Source organism: Coturnix japonica, unplaced genomic scaffold (genome assembly GCF_054131305.1).
Source record: "Coturnix japonica strain WE unplaced genomic scaffold, WE-NBRP24 Scf040, whole genome shotgun sequence".
In the NCBI taxonomy this organism is placed as follows: Eukaryota; Metazoa; Chordata; class Aves; order Galliformes; family Phasianidae; genus Coturnix; species Coturnix japonica.
Genome location: NW_028188943.1, coordinates 2,529,449 through 2,541,858, shown reverse-complemented (window position 1 = coordinate 2,541,858; position 12,410 = coordinate 2,529,449). Strand labels below are relative to the sequence as shown.

General features: G+C 45.4%; 1 protein-coding gene and 1 long non-coding RNA gene across 3 annotated transcripts; both read left to right on the top strand.

The window, feature by feature from the left end:
* Positions 1 to 2,125, top strand: LOC146752980 (obscurin-like protein 1). 2 transcript variants are annotated; one of them, XM_085531201.1, is made up of 3 exons: positions 1 to 316; positions 960 to 1,126; positions 1,864 to 2,125. In XM_085531201.1, exons 1-2 carry the CDS (start codon positions 67 to 69, stop codon positions 1,106 to 1,108), a joined length of 399 nt encoding a protein of 132 aa, XP_085387327.1. In that variant the 5' UTR covers positions 1 to 66; the 3' UTR covers positions 1,109 to 1,126; positions 1,864 to 2,125. The 2 variants fall into 2 exon arrangements, 1 of the variants encoding a protein (XP_085387327.1); XR_014940337.1 differs by lacking the exons at positions 960 to 1,126; positions 1,864 to 2,125 and adding an exon at positions 796 to 953.
* Positions 2,126 to 4,379: 2,254 nt separating this feature from the next.
* Positions 4,380 to 5,851, top strand: LOC146752979 (uncharacterized). The gene is made up of 3 exons (XR_014940258.1): positions 4,380 to 4,485; positions 5,579 to 5,651; positions 5,779 to 5,851. It is a non-coding gene; the product is annotated as an uncharacterized LOC146752979 (long non-coding RNA).
* The last annotated feature ends 6,559 nt before the right edge of the window (positions 5,852 to 12,410 follow it).

Genomic DNA, 12,410 nt, shown 5'->3' with positions numbered 1-12,410 from the left:
TGTCTCAACTTCTGTATCACATTGTTCTGTTTTGCCTTTTTAATTGCAGAGAAGCCTGCTGTCTTCATGAAGTCCTTGGATGATGTTTTTGGTGAGGAGCGGGGTGTGATTAAATTGGAATGTGAAGTCTCTAAAGAGAAGGTCAAACCAGTGTGGAAGAAGGACGGTGTTGTGCTCCCTTCTGGCAACAAGTATGAGCTGGTACAGTCTGGGAAGACCCTATGTCCCCTTATCCATGACTTCAAGAAGTCAGATGCAGGTTTCTATACCTGTGATATTGGCACTGATATTGCCAAATCAAAGGTCGGCATTCAGGGTAAGTACTGTGGAAAGTAAAGGAGTGCTGAAAGCACATTCAGTGTGGTCACTATGTCTTACACCTATTCCCCGATGAGCTTTAATAGTTTCTACAATAGAACTGTATTTCTGCAATTTAGCACAGTGATGTCTGGAAAATTCCCATTGCTTTTGATGTAAATGTATCTCCTTTTGCCATGAAAATCACCAAACACGTCAAGAATGTCCTGGAAATGTTTCCTTTCTAAACATCCCTAAAATGTAGAAATGGTTTGAACATCAGTAGGGGTAGGATGGTAACAAATGAGCTAATAGAAACATTTAATTTCTTGTCATAGGCAAAACCCTTTTTCTCACGCAGCATCCTAGAGTTGTCCTCTCTGTTAGGTTTTTCCCTCTGTAGCTCATTGAATCTTCATTCTGCTCCATGGAATGAGCTGCTCGCCTTGTAGTTCTTCCAGAGCAAAGACAAGAGATTCACGTCTCTTTTTTTTATAGCTTTCTGGTAATTCTGAGTGGAGAATGTCTTAGAGAATACATCAGTAAGGAACGCAGCCATGTTCTGCAAATCCTGAGTTAAAACACCAGTACTGCTACTCACATTGGTCACGAATGCCTTTTCTCCATCTAAACCTCATACTAACCTATCTCTTATCTTCCAGAGCTGAATATTGGCATTACCAAACGGCTGAAAAACACTGAAATCCAGGAGGGAGAAGAGTGTACTTTTGAATGCATTCTGTCCCATGAAAGCATTGATGAGTTCAAGTGGACACTGAATGGAAGCAGTGGAAAGTGGTGGGCGATTTAAAGCTTCTAACGTGGGTTGGTAAGAGACTCTCCTTATCGAAAGTGTGACTCCTACTGATGCTGGGGAAGTCATTTTTATTGCCCATGGTCTAACCTCCACATCCTCTCTGTCTGTGAAAAGTAATGAGATGGGAGAGATTCTGGGGTCTGATTCCTTCAACTGTCTTCTGATAAGATTGTCGTGAGAGCTAACTCATAATATGGTTAAAGTGAATAGCAACCTTCTACTTGAACCTTGAAGCACTGAGAATTTCTCTTAAAAATAAGTAAAAGGAGGAACCATTTGACACAAATGTGAGAACTACCCAAAGCACTGGGGTAGTGTTGGAAATGGGCATCTCACTCCAGCTTGTTCCATTAACAGTAAATCAGGAATGATCTGTTGAGGGAACTGTGGGAGCAAATATCCTCTAAGTATAAGCTGAAGGGATGGCCTTCACATCATCTAGCTGTACAACAAATTCCTATCTAGAACATGTGCATCTGAGAGCATCCTCTGAGGCTCCCATTGTGATGAGTGGAGAGAAGGAAGAGGCAGTTTTCAGACATGGTTCATCATCCTCAATTGGGTAGATTTAAGAGAGAATAAATGGTGCCTGGAATTCTGTTGTCTGTACTTTGCAGATTACTGCTGGCTGTAGGATGGCCTCTGTTGCAAGTGCCTCTCTAACTTATCTCCAGCATGTAGATGCTTGTATTTTGAGAGAGGCATTCTACCCTAAGTGTATGTTACTCAAAAAGCATGTTTTCTTTCAGAAAAACCTACTGAGGTAACAAAACAGCTGGAGGATAAGACAGCAGCAGCAGGGCAGGACATCAGCCTGAGCCGTGAGCTGTCGAAACCTGATGTGAACATCAGGTGGTACAAGGATGGCAAAGCAATCAGAAAAAGCCAGAAGTATGACTTGCAGCAGGAGGGAACTGGGGCCATTCTGATCATCCATGACTCTACCGCCAAGGACAGTGGGGAGTACCCCTGTGAGACAGAGGACTCCATAACAAAAGCCAGGGTCACTGTGCAAGGTGAGTTGAAAAGCACACTGGGGATGGCATGTAGAGAAGTCGAGGTAAATATCTGCAGCCTGTGGGTGATGTTTTTCTCTTCTGTTTCCTTGAGCAGGATCAATTCTTAGTTTTCAGAAAATATGGTGGATTAAAATATTTTAGTTAAAATAATATCTAAACTGAATGATAAATGGCATGAGAAAGCAAAGCTGAGAACTAAGGAAGGCTCCAGAAAAGAAAACAAAGTCCAGTATGGCATATTTAGAGACAGGTGAAGAACCCTTGAGTGCACTGAGGAGTACTATGATACTCTGGAATGTCTCTTGGGCTCCCTACAGCACACATACTTGCTCTGGGGCATGTCTGGATGTCTGTAGAGCTAATTGCGGGGCCCTGAGTCACCTCAGGGGCACATTAGGGGGCACTGGCTTCCATGTGAGTGTTCCCAGGTTCCCAGAAGTCAACAGGGAAGCCTTTGGAGACCCCTTGGGAAGACTCAGTGGGGCCCTAGAGTGATGTAGCAGCTTGTGTTAGTTGCATCTGCTTGGGAGGGAAGCGATTTCACTGGTGGGAGCTGACTGACTGGGAGGTGATTCCCTTGGTTTAATTAATTTAATTACCTGCAATATAATTAAATAACACTGTTCAGCGTTCATTAAAGATTTTTTTTTTTTTTCAGAGTACCTCAGTTGTAGCAGTTGTAGCAGCTTTGCTAAAATATATCGAGTTTATTCAAAATTCCAGCGATGCTCCTAAAGCACTTGAAGTGTTTTTGAGGGGGGGAGTGACAAAACAGCTCTGAGAGAATCATCATCAAATCAGAACATTGGAACGGTAACTAATAGCAGAGATTCTGATAAGAATATTTAAATTTTCAAATTACCTTTTTCTAAAGTTGTATTTCACCAAGTTTCATCAATGTGCACACTGAAGAGCTGACTTGCTATGTTTCTTTTTATAAAAAATCATGTGTTACAATTGAGAAAAGAAGGTATAGCATGTAACATCCTCCATGTAAAGTGCAAAAAACATTTCTTCACAGTTCCAATTAATGTCTTATGTTTTGTTCAGACTCACTAAATGATGTATTTCAGGGTACATCACATGGGAATATAAGAAGACTATTCAGAACAGGAGCTGCAGAGCAAGATGAACAGCATGTGAAGGTAAGGCCGGGAACCAAGGACACAGCTTTTGTGTCACTCAGCCACCTGTGGCAGAGGTCAGGATTTCAGCAGGGATTTCTGCAGACGTTCCTTGAACACCCCCAGGGTGGGTGACTCCACCACCTCCCTGGGCAGTCCATTCCAGTGCCTGGCCACCCTTTCTGAGAAGTAATATTTCCTAATGTCCAGCCTGAACCTCTCCTGCCGCAGCTTGAAAACATTCCCTCTAGTTCTATCAGTAATGACATGAGAGAAGAGGCCGACCCCCAGCTCACTGCAACCTCCCTTCAGGAAGTTATAGAGAGCAATGAGGTTTCCCCTGAGCCACCTCTTCTCCAGGCTGGACATTCCCATCTCCTGCAGCCTCTCCTCATATGGCCCCATTGTGCTCCAGACCCCTCACCAGCTTTGTTGCCCTTCTTTGAACACGTTCCAATGCCTCAGTGTCTTTTTCTCAGTGAGGGGCCACAAACTGGACACAGAATTCGAGTTGTGGCCTCACCAGTGCTGAGTACAGGGGGACAGTCACCTCTCTGCTCCTGCTGGCGTCACTGTTTCTGATGCAAAATGTATGTAAGTGTCACATGTGTGACATCCTTTTTGATGGAGTTCCGTGACGGGAGTTCAGTGGATTTGAGAGCTGACTTGAAGCCTGTGGGCATCACCCAGGAGTTGGGGTGAGAGGATGAGGCGTAGGAACAGGAACCTCTTTGGTCGTTATTAACTCCCAACTTTTTGGTCAGGAATCTCTGTGTGTTTCTTTATCATGTAAAGAACAGAGTCATTGTGCAGCTTGTGAATGAATTGATTCACGCCTGCTGATTGGTGCTGTTCTCTACAGGGAGCTGCAATGGAAATGGACACTTGTAGTCCACTGTCCAGCCCCCTCCCGTGTTGGATTTTCTGGGCTTTGAGACACGTCTTCCAGATGCACTTTGTGTTATTTCTGATGTGTTGACCTGTTGAGCTCCAGCCCCAAAGGAGGATTCAAGTACTACCATTGGGACTGTAGTATTTCTTGCTAAACAGAATTCGTGTGCACCCTTGTCTTTCGTCTGCACAAAGGATCTTGTAATCATCTCTGTCTGTGTTTCTTTTAGAGCCAGAGATGGAGCAGAGAGGAACACAGACTTGGGTGAATCTTCATTCAGGAGCAGGGACACGTCATGCTCATCTGAGGTGTCTGGCTGACAGCAAGAGCAGAGAGGTAAGTTTCATAGGGTCGCGTGCCCATTTTATTTTATTTTTCATTCATGATGCATAGAGGCGTTCCCCAGACAAAGTGAGCATTTCTCAACTGGACTTTCTAGAAATGAGCTAGGCAGTGAAAATGGGTTTGAAGCATTCCTAAGAGCCCCGCAAGAGAATGCTGAGAGTTAATCTGGCACCCTCCTTTGGAAACGTCCGTTGTCTGTCAGCTCTTCAGCTGTGCCCTAACACCTCCCATTGCGCTGCCACACCAGGATAGAATTCCAAGCCCACACTGAGTCCTGGAATGTTGTGGTGCCGTGTTGGAATCAGATGTGACCACGTGGTCTTGGCTCCCCGCCTTGTGGGGGGTCATGGTGGACCAGGCTGTTGGCCGTTGGTGATGTCATAAGCGGCTGGAATGAGGGGAGGAGCGGTGCGTTCTGTGTTCCTTTGTGGGTGAGCTAGTGGTCGGAGTGGTTGCTTGATTTGTTGTTCTTGTGCCTTTTGTGCCGTTAGTTAGTTAGTTTTGTTAGTTAGTTTTGTTAGTTAGTTAGTGTTGTTAGTTAGCGTTGTTAGTTAGTTACTGTTGTTAGTTAGTGCCGTTAGTTAGTTAGTTCCGTTAGTTAGTTAGTGCCTTTAGTTAGTTAGTGCCGTTAGTTAGTTAGTGCCTTTAGTTAGTGGCTTTAGTTAGTATCTTTAGTGCTTTTTCTTCTCACCGTCGTGTGCAGCAGCTTGTAGGTAAGCTGAGCTGACGTGGGATGGATGGGTGGGCAGTGAGGTGTTGAGAACTGCTGGCTGTTTGAGCTCACAGCACCGTATTGCTTACTCTTGACCATCAGACGTAATTTTCCCCGGTACACACGTTCCAAAGGGGGTATCAGTAAAGTTGGCACCTGTCCCGTGCTTCTTCCATTGTCTTTGCTCAGTAGTGGAAGCATTGTAAAGTTGCTGGGCGGACAGGCATCACGTAGCCTGAGACTCAGCATGTCTTGCAGCAAGTGGGTGGGACAGTTGTGCTGTGTGTGTTATTCCATGACTGTCTTAGCCCTGCTCACTGACCTGCTCTTTCTCTCTCCTCTCCTCACCCTCCGCCCACTGCCTCGGTGCAGCTTTTGCTCTCATTTCATCCAAGCAAAGCGACAAGGAACTGCTGCAGATAGCTTGAGGTGATCTCACTGCCAGGTACGTGCCATGTTTTGTCCCCCCGCATGGTTTTGCCGCAGGGTATGCGCAGGTAGCTCTGAAGAAGTCTGTCCATACTGTGCTGTGTGAATAGAGAAAACAGAAGTGTGTTTCTGCTCTGTTCCAGCTGTTCACACTTGCTGTGATGGGTGCTGCGTGCAGTGGGATCAGCCGTGAGCCTGAGGTGGCGGCGACGGAGGTACAGTATAAAGCTCTGGCCGGTCTTTTTTCCCTGTGTTGAGCCATTAGAAGGAGCTGCAGATGTACTCTCCTGCAGGAAAGAATGGGCCAAAAAGGGCCTGGCCACCTGTCTGTGCCAGTGCTATTGCTGATTAGTCTGGGTAGAGAGAGATGCATCTTTGCATGGCCTGGCAATGCACGCCAGAAAGGGAAATAACTGTGATGAGACGTGCAGCTCCTTCTGAAGTGCTCCTGATAAGGACGGAGCGCATTTGCTGCAGCTTTCTTTGCAGATGTGCTCCTCACCTTGAAATCCTCCTGGTTTGTCCTCATCTCCTGACAACGGCCTGTGCTCTGTTTTGCAGGCTGATAACATGCGGGAGCCGCAGCTGGTGCGTGCTATGTCATCTTTAAACGTACCAGCAATTGCGGCAGCCCATGTTATTAGGAGCCACGTCGCCCAGGGGCCGGATGAGCTCTCTCTGGAGGTAAGCAGTTCCAGGCGTTCCTTGTTGTTGTGCACAGAATTAGTATAGAGTGTGAACGCCTCGGGAATACTCTCATATTTTGTGTCGTAGAAGAAGGCTTTTGTTTTAGCTGTGCTGAAGCTGGGATTGATGTTTCAATCTTTTGCAGGTTGGAGACATCGTGTGCATTGTTGATATGCCACCAAAGGAGATGAGCCCCTGGTGGAGAGGCAAGCGTGGCTTTGAGGTAGGCACACATTTTTGACTAGAGAGCACAGCTTCAGTAGTGTCTAGAATCTCCGGTTGGAGCTGCTCTGCCTGCACAGGATGGCTTCTGGATGCAAACAGTTGCCCTGTGTCGGTGTCAGAGGACCTTCCCTTTGGCTCTGGGCTTGGGCTAATGCCCACCTGTCTTTTTGTTCTTATTACAGGTTGGTTTTTTCCCTGGTGAGTGCGTGGAACTCATCAGGGGAAAACTGCCCGAGTCCATCCTACATTCATTGCCAAAGCCAGGTGCGTATTTTACATTTGACAATGCGGGTTAGTAAAATGGGGTCTGAACGTGGCTTTCAGGGGGTTCATTAATGCCCGAGTTGAGCAAGCTTAGAAAGAGAACTGCATTAAGCTCCTTGGGCACCTCCAGGGATGGGGAAAATCCGTTCTTGCGTGTCTTTGTTGGGAACATGCTTTCTGTTGTTACGTGTTCTGTTGAATGTGTTGCACTCAGCCTCGTCCAACCGAGCCAGGGCTGAAATGAACTTGTTTCTTTGTTTTGTTGCACAGAGCCAAAGAAACGGGGCAAGTTCATCTCCTGCCTTCGTTCCCTGTTGAAGGCCTGCCCCAGGAGAGCGAAGCAGCCTCAGCCTCCAACATTCTCGGGATCCATGTCCCTGCTTGACATCGTTGAGAGGTATTTAGCCAACAGGACTTGAGGGCTGAGCTGTAGGAATGGAAGCATCCTCTGCTGTTTGAAACAGAGCGCTTTTCTAAGCTGTGTTTCAGCAGAAACCAGGCATTGCCAGGAACAGGCAACTATTGGCAAGGGTTCGGTGCAGCTCTTCCCTCACCCTGCACGACGACTGACAGCATGCTCTGTTTTCTCTGCAGAATGAGTTCTCCCAGTAAGAGGGCAGAGTCAGCAGCTTGCAGTTGGCGTTCCTGCTTCTGCCTGGGCAAACCATCCCCTGTGGCCAAACGCCAACTGCAGAGCAGTGCCAGGGAGCCCTCTGAAGCTGAAGTCTTGGTCCTGGCAGGTAAGGGTGCAAATCCAGCTTTCAAATCACTGCTTGTCAGCAACACAGGTAGAATTCATGCTTTCAGTGGGCTTGTACATCCTTCTGGCATTCAAGCCTGTGCCTGACATCTTCAGTTGACTCCTGTCTTTCCCAAATGAGTCTCTTGTCAACACAAGAGCTGGACCTGCACGAGGATCACTTTCAAGACAGTGACACTGTTGCTAGAAGCCTATTTGCTTCTGCCCACCATCACTGCATAGCCAAATGTCAAGAACCTGTTTCATGATTCATCTTGTGAAACTTTGACACTAACTGCTGTGCGTCTACTCCTTCCTAGGTGACCCGAGCCCTTGTATATCTCCAAGACGCCAGGCATGTTACGATGCAGCATCCTGTGATTCCATCAATGAAGAACTGTTACTAAGCACAGGATGCTGCAGTTCAGATGAAAGCCTTCTGTATAACATCAGTTATAAAGAGAAGAATGCCATCATCGTTGAAGCTCTCGTTCATCCCATACCTGTTGAAGCTGCTGACCTGAGCCTGCCAGACTCCTCAGGCACCAGCCTGAACCAAGTGCCTTTCGAGGACAGCCCAGCCCAAGCACAGCACGAGTGCCCCGACAGCAGCACAACCATGCAGGCTCAGGTCAGCATTACAGAGGAGAAGCCAAACATCTTGGAGGGGGAGGTAGAATCAGGCCAAGAGTCCCAGGCTCCGGGCAACAGCACGACTTCTGAGACACTCTCGTCAGACAACAGAGAATGAGTCCCATCTTTCCTCCAGACCTCACACCCCCTCCTTTTTCCTATTGAATAAAGGCACGCTCGTGCTCAATCAACGTCTTGACTGAATTCTGAGTTTTCATTCGCAGAGATTGGGATGAGTACAAGAAACAGCAAGACAGCTCAGCTTGCAACGCTCTGGCTGTGGGGTGCGTGCAGGGACACTGTAACCATACAGGGAAAGGCTTCCACTGCTTCCTCAAGCTGTAGTCCAGCCCTGCTACTGCTCTGTGGCACAAAGCCCTGAGGGATGTTCCATATTGTTAACCTAAGTGAAGCCAGCTTCATGCACTGTGTTTTGTTGTTGCTGGGTGAGAGGGGGATGCACGTTGGTGAGAAGATGAGCATTGCTGGATCTGCCACGAGTGTCCCTTCTGCCTCTAAGAATATGTCCTAAGTAGGATGTGAACACTGCTGGCACTTCCTCATTGCACGTGCTTGGAGGATCTTCAGTTCTTGCACATTCAAGATGTCTGTCAGTGACTACGAGGAAATTCTCAAGTACTAGGAATTCCATGAAACAGTTGGAACGGGTAAGTGTCATCTTTGTACAGAAACAGCACGCCTAACAGTCTGTCTCACCACTCTAGAATTAATCTGAGAATAGATTGACAGCTCTTGTCAGTTCTCTAAGTCAGGTTTCATTTGTATAAATTTGGAATTCGTTTTTTAAACCAGTTGGAAATTGTAATATTATATTAGAGAAGAATTCACACTCAACTTTAAGCATCTGTGTTTTGTTTTGTAGGTGGTTTTGCCAAGGTAAAACTCGGGCGGCATCTTCTGTCTGGTGAAAAAGTTGCACTAAAAATCATGGAGAAAGTTACTGTAGGGGTAAGCCAAAAGGCATTTAAATATGAGAATATCTTCTGTTGGAGTTGTGGAGTTCTCAAGAACACGGGGGCAGGTGGGATGGTACATACGAATGCAGCCTACTGGTCCCATTGCCTTTTTAAAGATGCTGTAGAGCTGGAAAAAGTTTAACAGAGCACCACAAATCTTGTTCCTCGTTGTTCAGAAGGCAGTATTCTCTGACTGTAAAGTGGAGGAAGTTATTACATCATTACATTATGTCATTACAACATTATTCCATTATTACAGCAACTTTACCAAAATGCCAATGAAAATGCTGAATGTTTTACTTTTCATTTTTCACGGCTCTGTTTCAGAATTTCTATGGGAGTGATGTCAGTCATTGCTGAGTTGATGTTGAATTGTGTACTGTCACATATGTGCTTGTTCTGTTCCACAGCAGTCAGATGTGGTACCTGGTATGTCACAGTAGTTAGCGATTTCATCGCTTGCTTTTATGGTCTCTTAAGGATGACTTGCCTCATGCTAAAACAGAAATTGATGCCATGAAGAACTGAAGTCATCAACATGTTTGCCCATTGGATCACGTAAGAGAGACATCAAAGAAATATATATAGTCATAGAGGTAAGAAATAGTTTCTGCTTTCTGTGCTGTCATTCTTACTTATCTTTCTCTGATACTCTCTAAATGCATTTTCAGATAACCTTATCTTACAGGGAAGCTGTTTGATTGCATTGTTTCTAAGGACCGCCTTTTGGAAGAGGAAGCTCCAGTCTTTTTTTGACAGACTGTTTCAGCAATTGCTTCTGTTCACAGTCAGGGTTATGCCCAGAGACCTCAAACCAGTGAGCCTGAACTGCAGTCAGTCTTCCATAAATAATAATGAATGTGTTTTTATTTTTCTGTTGGCAGAGAGAGTTACAGTACTCCACTCCATTCCAGTGGATTGCAGGAGAGAACTGAAGGGGGGAGAAGTAACACAAAGTAGAACTCATGGGTTGAGATAGAATTATGTACTGAGATAGAGAAAAGGATAATAGTTATGATGAATGCAAAAGCAATTGCTCACCACCTACCAATCAGTGTCCAGTTAGCCTCCTAGTAGTGGAAGAGATTGACATGAAGTTCTACCCCCTTCAAAACTCCTTCAACAATATGTCATATAGTATGGAATATCCTTTGGCCAGTTTAAGTCAGCTGTCCTAGTTCTGTTCCTTCTCACTTCCTTGGGCTCTCAGCTGAGATTGACTGTGGCTCTGTACAACGCTGCCTGGCAGCAACTGTAAGCATCACTGCGCTATCTCCATTGTTTCTCTAGAATGAAAACGTAGTATTATATCAGACACTGAAGAAGATAATTCAGTCCCAGCTGAAACTCAGACAATAACTTGTGCTTAGGATTCTTTCCCTACAGGAAATGTTAGATATTTATTGCTATGTGGTACTGTGTTCTGTAGCTGAGCTGGATTTTGTTATCCTTGAAGAAGTATCTTCCTCTGAAATGGGAGTAAAACATGATGCTCCTAATGAGCGGAGCAGAGACACAGATCTGATCTGAGTGTTGGTTTCCCATTTTTGTGATGCTCTTTGCTGCAGTTTGTATCTCGAGAGAAGCCCTTGTGGTGTCAGTCTGTTGTGTAACCTGCTCTAGTTTTGTGCCTCAAGGAAGAGTGATCCTTTAAACAAATGGTGGCTATACAGAGGGTATGGGGTGAGATGCATTCCTCTGGCCCCATCCAATGGATTTTCTGTCACAAAGATCATTCTCCCCAGCTTCTCTTCTCTGAGTGGGAGCTTCAGCCCCCTGCACAGGCTGGAGGTCATCCATAGAACTTGCTTCAGAGTTTGTTTCAGGTTGTTATCCTTCCTGGCCAAAATCCAGATACAGTATTGTAGATGTGGTCCAGTGAGTGTTGAAGCAGGAATGACTTGTCCTGGTCTGGTTGTGCTGCTTTTTAATGCAGCTGATGATCTTGTTGTACTTCTTTTCTGTCAGAGCACACTGCTGGCTTGCATTCAGCCTGTGGTCTCTCACCACTTGTCCTCCTAGTCCCCAGGTCCTTTCCAACAGATACAAGCTAGTATTTCCCACCTGGGATATTGGAAGATGGGAACTTGCCAGCAGTCAGTGAAGATCTCTGAGACAGCGAGAGCGAGCGAGCTTTGAGTAGACTGGGAACCACTGTCCACAGCAGGAAATAAGAGAAGAGAAAAGATGTTTCCTTGGGCATTTGGGTGGAAATCATTCCTGACTGCTTTCTCATCCACCGGGAAAATCTGCTGATTGACAATTTGAAGCTGATAGACTTTGGACTCTGTGCAAAGCCAGAGGTAAGAGTATCTGTTAAATCAAATACAATGTGCCCCCCAAGTAATGCATGTTTGACCACCGTATGCAACAGGGGCTTGTCCAAACAAACTCCTTAAAATCAAGCTGTTTCTGTGGCTGACATGTCATTGCATCTTGTTTGGATTGGCCTGAACTGTATGAGAGTGGTTAACAGATTGCTCAGAAGCACAGGTAGATTATTTTCTCTAGCTAGACTCCCTGTTTTCATAGTCTAAGCTGTAGATAATCTTGTAGGTATATCACCTGTCTTATGCAAGGGTCTGTAATAGGAGCATGGGGTTGGTGTGCCTAAGGAACCCTCTAAGGAACTGCATGTAGGATGAGATTGTGGATAGAATAAAATGACTTTTGCAGGTGACGAACAAATCCTGTGATTGCATATGCTTGAACTGAATTGTTTCTTGATCTTCAAACTGATTTCCAGAATCCTTTATTAACATGTAAGATGGGTGCTGGTAAGAAAGAATGGGAAGACTGCCTTACTGATTCCAAGAGAATTACTTGTCCTCAAATGATTTTTCCTGGCCAAAGTTAGAGCCTCTCACAGGTAATCGAGACCAACAGGCTGTTGTTGCACAATCAACAGGCACAATCTAGATGATCAGCTGAGGAAAATAAAGCATCATGCCAAGGGTACTAGATAAGTGAGCAGCTTGAGATCTGCACATTTATGTGATACTCATGGTCTTAGACAATATTTGTTTAGTGAGGTCACATTGAATGAAAACAAAATCTAAGATAAATGAAAATATACAAAGGAGAAGAAGCCTCTGAGGCTTCTGAAGTGTTATGACCAGAAGACATAAACTCTGTTTTTGAAAGAGCAATTTGCTCTGTTAATTATCCATCATTTTTGTGCAGTCTGTTTTGTCAGACTTGTCTTTAGCTTCCAAGTTGTAGGTGAAGACTTGTTTGCACTATAATGCAC